At 53.2% G+C, this 5,759-nt stretch overlaps 1 protein-coding gene across 1 annotated transcript; it reads left to right on the top strand.

Moving 5' to 3' along the window:
* Positions 1-4,498, top strand: LOC129468223 (breakpoint cluster region protein-like). The gene is made up of 4 exons (XM_063623617.1): positions 1-1,584; positions 2,740-3,008; positions 3,484-3,646; positions 4,366-4,498. The coding sequence occupies exons 1-4, from the start codon at positions 1,510-1,512 to the stop codon at positions 4,453-4,455; spliced, it is 597 nt and encodes a 198-aa protein (XP_063479687.1). The 5' UTR covers positions 1-1,509; the 3' UTR covers positions 4,456-4,498.
* Positions 4,499-5,759: the final 1,261 nt, after the last annotated feature.

The raw sequence follows: 5,759 nt of genomic DNA, 5'->3' as shown, positions 1-5,759 counted from the left end.
GTTTTCTGTTTCTCCCTACTTCGTTTTTATGCAGTTATATTTTTCTTTTGAGACAGAATTTCTCTGTTGCAGTCACGTGATCTTGGCTCACTGCAACCTCTGCCTCCCAGGTTCAAGTGATTCTCCCACCTCAGCCTCCCGAGTAGCTGGGGTTACAAGCATGTGCCACCATGCCCAGCTAATTTTTATATTTTTAGTAGAGTTGGGGTTTTACTATGTTGGCCAGGCTGCTCTCGAACTCCTGAGGTTGAGTGATCCGCCAACCTCGGCCTCCCAAAGTGCTGGGATTACAAGCATTAGACACCCCACTTGGCCTGAAGTTATATTTTTCTATAAAACTGCCTGTTTTGATATTTTAAAAAATCACTGGCATAACGTGGTTTATGTAATGTCCTTATGATTTTTGTCTTAATATTATTTATTTATTTATTTATTTTATATATTTATTTAGAGATTGAGTCTTGCTCTATTGCCCAGGCTGGAGTGCAGTGGCCTGATCTTGGCTCACTGCAACCTCTGCCTCTCAGGTTCAAGCAATTCTCGTGCCTCAGCTTCCTGAGTAGCTGGGATTATAGGCACCCACCACCACACGAAGCTATTTTTGTGTGTGGTTTGTTGTTGTTGTTGTTGTTGTTGTTGTTTCTTTTTGTGAGACAAAGTTTCGCTGTTGTTGCCCAGGCTGGAGTACAATGGCACAACCTCAGCTCAGCACAACCTCCATCTCCCAGGTTCAAGCGGTTCTCCTGCCTCAGCCTCCTGGGTGGCTGGGATTACAGGCATGCGCCACTACGCCAGGCTAATCTTGTATTTTTAGTAGAGATGGGTTTCTCCATGTTGGTCACGCTGGTCTCGACCTCCTGAACTCAGGTGATCTGCCCGCCTCAGCCTCCCAAAGTGCTGGGATTACAAGGGTGAGCCACAGCGCCTGGCCATTTTCGTATTTTTAGTAGAGATGGAGTTTCACCATGTTGGCCACGCTGGTCTCAAACTCCTGACCTCAAGTGATCTGCCAGTCTCGGCCTCCCAAAGTGCTAGGATTACAGGCGAGAGCCACCGCACCCGGCCTAGCCACCACGCCTGGCCCACTTATTTCTAAATAGACAATACATTTGTATATTTCAAAATTCAGAAAGCACCATCTCAACCCCGTCCCTATTCCTGTAGCTTCTCAGATGCAACCAAATAGATTCAGTTTCTTGGTATCTTTCTAGAGGTAGTTTATGAACATAAGCAAATATCCAAATAAACAAATATGTTCTTTTGCTTTTTTTATACAAACGTTACTTTATTGTACCTATTGATCTGTTCCTTTCTCTTTCTTTCTTTTTATTATTTTATTTTATTTTTTGAGAATAAAAAGGTCTTGCTCTGTGGCCTAAGCTGGAGTATAGTTGTGCAATCTGGGCTCACTGCAGCCTTCACCTCCCAGGCTCAAGCGATCCTCCCACCTCAGCCTCCCGAATAGCTGGGACTACAGGGATATGCTACGAAGCCCGGCTAACTTTTTGTATGTGTTGTAAAGGCAGAGTTTCACCGTGTTGCCCAGGCTGGTCTCAAACTCTTGGACTCCTGCGATCTGCACAGGTAGGCCTCCCAAAGTGCTAGGATTACAAGCATGAGCCACCACGCCCAGCCTCCACCTCTTACAGTGGACCTGATATTATAATGCCCACTTCCTATGATGAAAAGGAACTGAATGAGTATGGAATCTCTAGGACCACGCTGGCATATAATGGGCCCTTGGGGTTTAGTTTAGTAGCAAATTAAAAGGTTCCCATTCCTCAAAACCTTCTATAGACATCTTTCAGGAAACTGCCATGGATAAATATCTGCAAATCAAAGCAAAACTTTAGGGACAAACTACATCAGTCTTCACCGGTGAATTTTGCATCTATGATGCAAATGACACCCCCTCTAAGGTGTTACCCTTCTGCAGTGCACTACCTGTGCAACTGTCCTCAGCAAAGAGGACTTGGCCTCGTGGGAGATGTCTCCTCCATGTGCACTGCTGCCCTTGGAGGCTGTGAAAAGTGAGGTGTGGGAACCTGAGCTGTGCCCTCTCTGCCATGGTCAGCATTTTAACCCAACCTCAGAAAGCAGGGGACCAAAACCGAGCCTGTCCTGGAAGACCTTGCCCATCCCCAGAGGGCTCCCCGTCCGTATTTCTCAAGGAGGCCACGTGGGTGAAATGGTCAGCACTGCCGTGCTGTGGGGTCCTAAAGTCTGCTGTCCTCCTTCCTGCGGACCAGGGCTGAACGCTGGTGCCCAGGCGCTCTTGCCATGGGTCCTGGTGCAGCCAAGCATGGTTTCAAACATGACCTGACCCTTAGTCAACCTGGAGGCTGATGTCTAGAGTGGGCGCTGGCGTCTGCAGCACCTGGAGCCTCTGCATCACCCTTAGGGCAGGTCTGCCTCCCAGGCCCATGCACAGAGGAGCTGGTCTCCCAGCCTGCAGGTGCCCCTGTGGTGTCCAGGACGACGAGGGGGTCTCTCCATACTTGGTGGGGCTGGGGCCCTCCTACTTCCCACCTCCTTGTGTCCCTCACTCCCCTGTTTCATTCCATGCCGAACCTCCGCTGCCTCGGGCTCCCCTGGGGAGGGGGTGGTGGCAGGAGTTGCCCAAGGGCAGCTCTGCCCATGAGCAGCTGCTCTAGTGGCTCCTCCTGCTGCTGTTTGCCGGGTGCTGCTGACCCCTGCGAGGTAGAGAAAAGGCGTTCAGGTGGTTCACACCCCACACAGGTGCCCCTCGCAGGGTCATTACTGGTGGCCAGCGCTGTGTGTGTGACGATGATGACAAGCCTAAACTGCACAAGGACTCATGTCCCGGGCGCTCCATGTGACCACCTCCGGAGAGGTCTCTGGCTCGTTGTGACCCCAAGGAGTAACCCACTGCCTCCTGCAGCTCTTCCAGACCCAGTTGCAAAGAAGAGCTGCATGCTCAACCTGCTGCTGTCCCTGCCAGAGGCCAACCTGCTCCCCTTCCTTTTCCTTCTGGACCACCTGAAAAGGTAGCCCAGCTCTCCCGTAGCTGCCTGGGGCTCCAGGTCCCCAGGCCGCGGGGTGCCCCTCTGCTCCCACCAGACCCCCAGCACCAAGGACATTTTCCCCTGACCCCTGTCTGCAGTAACTCACTGCTTCTAAGGACTAGCACCACTGCCACCCCTGCCCCTGCCTCTCCTCTTTGCCACCCTCCTCCCTCTGCACTGTGGCCTTAACAAAGAGCTCAGAGCTTTGGACACGGCCAGCAGTGCACTTGGACCCCTCTCTTCCCTCCCAACCACATCATGAAAACCTCCCCACCAGCCCAGAGCTGGCCCCTTGTCCTGGGCCACTGAGACCCAGAAGTACCAGGGCTGAAGTCAGCTTGCAGCACAGCCAGGGTCGAGGTCACTCCCTCCCTGAGGACTCCAGCACGGCACAGCCCCTCTGCCTCTCTCCTGGTGGTGGCATTGTAATGACACCCTCTGCTTTGGTCCTCTACAGGGTGGCAGAGGAGGAGGCAGTCAATAAGATGTCCCTGCACAACCTCGCCACGGTCTTTGGCCCCACGCTGCTCCAGCCTTCCGAGAAGGAGAGCAAGCTCCCTGCCAATCCAAGCCAGCCTATCACCATGACCGACAGCAGGTCCTTGGAGATCATGTCCCAGGTATGGGAAGACAGTCTCCAGCCCATGCCACCCCAGCCTGACAGAGGTGGCCTCTGCCTGCCCCACCCCTAGTCCTGCCCATCTTCCTACTTGCATCGTATGTGGTGGTGGCTGAGATTCAGAGAGAGGGACTTGCCTAGGTTTGCATGGATGGGAGTGATAGGGGATGGCCAGGCCACCTCCTGGTCCTGCTGGTGCACCTTGCTGGGGGCTTAAAACCACCCCAAGTGTTCGGGTATGGTGGCTCATGCCTGTAATCCCAGCACTTTGTGAGACCGAGGCAGGAAAACCGAACCCAGGTGTTTGAGACCAGTCTGGGCAATGTAGCAAACCCTGTCTCTAGAAAAAATACAAAGAAAAATTAGCCAGGCATTGTGGCACACACCTGTAATCCTAGGTATCTGGGAGGCTGACACAGGAGGATTGCTTGAGCCCAGGAGTTAGAGGCTGCAGTGACCTACGATGGAGCTGCTGTACTCCAGCCGGGGGACAGAGAAAGGCCCTGTGCGTCTCTAAAATAAATAACCACCCCCCACCCAACAAGTCATGCCTTGTCAGGACCCCACCCCACCCCCGTCTCACTGTCAGGGGTTCATGACACCAGCAGGGGTTTCTAGCATCTAAGGTGGACTTGGTGACTTGGGTCCCAAAGACCTCCCCACCAGCAGCTGTGAGCTCCCCTCTGAGCCACTCTCCTCTTCCCCACTCTGCGAGGGCAGGTCGAGGTGCTGCTGTACTTCCTGTGGCTGGAGGCCATCCCTGCCCTGGACAGCAAGAGACAGAGCATCCTGTTCTCCACCGATGTCTAAAGGTCCCAGTCCATCTCCTGGAGGCTGACAGACAGCCTGGAAACCTCTGGCTTATCAAGCCATCTGTAGAGTGGGAATCAAGATTTTCTGAGGCATCCTTGGGCCACCCCCAAGTGTCAGGCCATCTGCCAAGAGACAGCGGCCCAAAGCGGAAGGACAGGTGGCCTGGGCAGGTCCCGCCCAGGTCTGAGAGCCCCAGGCTGGCCTCAGACTGTGGGTTTTTTATGTGGCCACCCGAGGGCGCCCCCAAGCCAGTTCATCTCAGAGTCCAGGCCTGGCCCTGGGAGACAGGGTGAAAGGAGTGGTTTTTATGAACTTAACTTATAGAGTCTAAAAGATTTCTACCGAATCACTTGTCGAGATGTGCCCTCTCTGGGGAGGAGGGAACGTGACCGGATTCCCTCACTATTGTATCTGGAATAAACGCTGCTGCTTCATCCTGTGGGGCCAAGGCCTGTGTGGGTGGGGCCTCTTCCATTCCCTGACTTAGAAACCACACTCCACTTAGAACAGGGTTGGAGAGGCTTAGTCAGCACTGGGGAGCGTTTGGACTCCATTCTTGCCTTTCTTCTTTTTCTTTCCAGAAGGATTTTTGTGCAGAAATGGGTCTTTTGTTGCCGTGTTTGTCCTCCTTGGAAGGCAGCTCAGAAGGCCCATGAAATGTCGGGCGACAGGACCCCCAGGGAGAGAATCCCAGGCTACGCACTTTAGGGTTCCTTCTCCAGGGAGAGCGACCTCGTCCCCCGATCCTGACCGCCCTTCCGGCCCAGGCTCTCGTGTTTGGCTTCCACAGGCCGGGAATTCTCTGGCTTCTCTGCCCACACACTCCCTGCCCCAAGTGTCCCTGCCCCTGCCCCAGCACAGCTGACTCCATTTCTGTCCTCTCAGCTCAGTGGACTGGCTCAACTTTTGTAAAAGCCTCCACTTGGTGGTAGCAGCTTGCTGATGACTTGTTTTAAAACTTTCATCCTAAATAACCTTTTGATACTTGAATATTTTTACGTTTTATACGTAGTTTCTAATTTTTTTCCCAACAGATCCAGATACCTAATAAGATGCTGGAATGTAATCCCTGGACAATCCGTGTTCTGGCAGCATTTGGTCTTCCCATAAGTGCCTGGCTTCGCTGTTCTCAGGAGTGGGTTCTGAAGTCTCTGGAGAACAGGATATGTGGAGGGTTAGGAAGGGGCCAGGCCTAGAGACAGGAGACTCCCTCCCAGAGCAGGTGGAGGCACAGGACCATTTGCTACCCCATCTGCCGGCACCTGCGGGGGAGCCCAGGCATTCTTTGTAAACCCTCCTGA

This window comes from Symphalangus syndactylus, chromosome 18 (assembly GCF_028878055.3).
Source record: "Symphalangus syndactylus isolate Jambi chromosome 18, NHGRI_mSymSyn1-v2.1_pri, whole genome shotgun sequence".
In the NCBI taxonomy this organism is placed as follows: Eukaryota; Metazoa; Chordata; class Mammalia; order Primates; family Hylobatidae; genus Symphalangus; species Symphalangus syndactylus.
The sequence above is the reverse complement of the archived record's forward strand: the minus strand, read 5'-3'. Positions and strand labels throughout refer to the sequence as shown.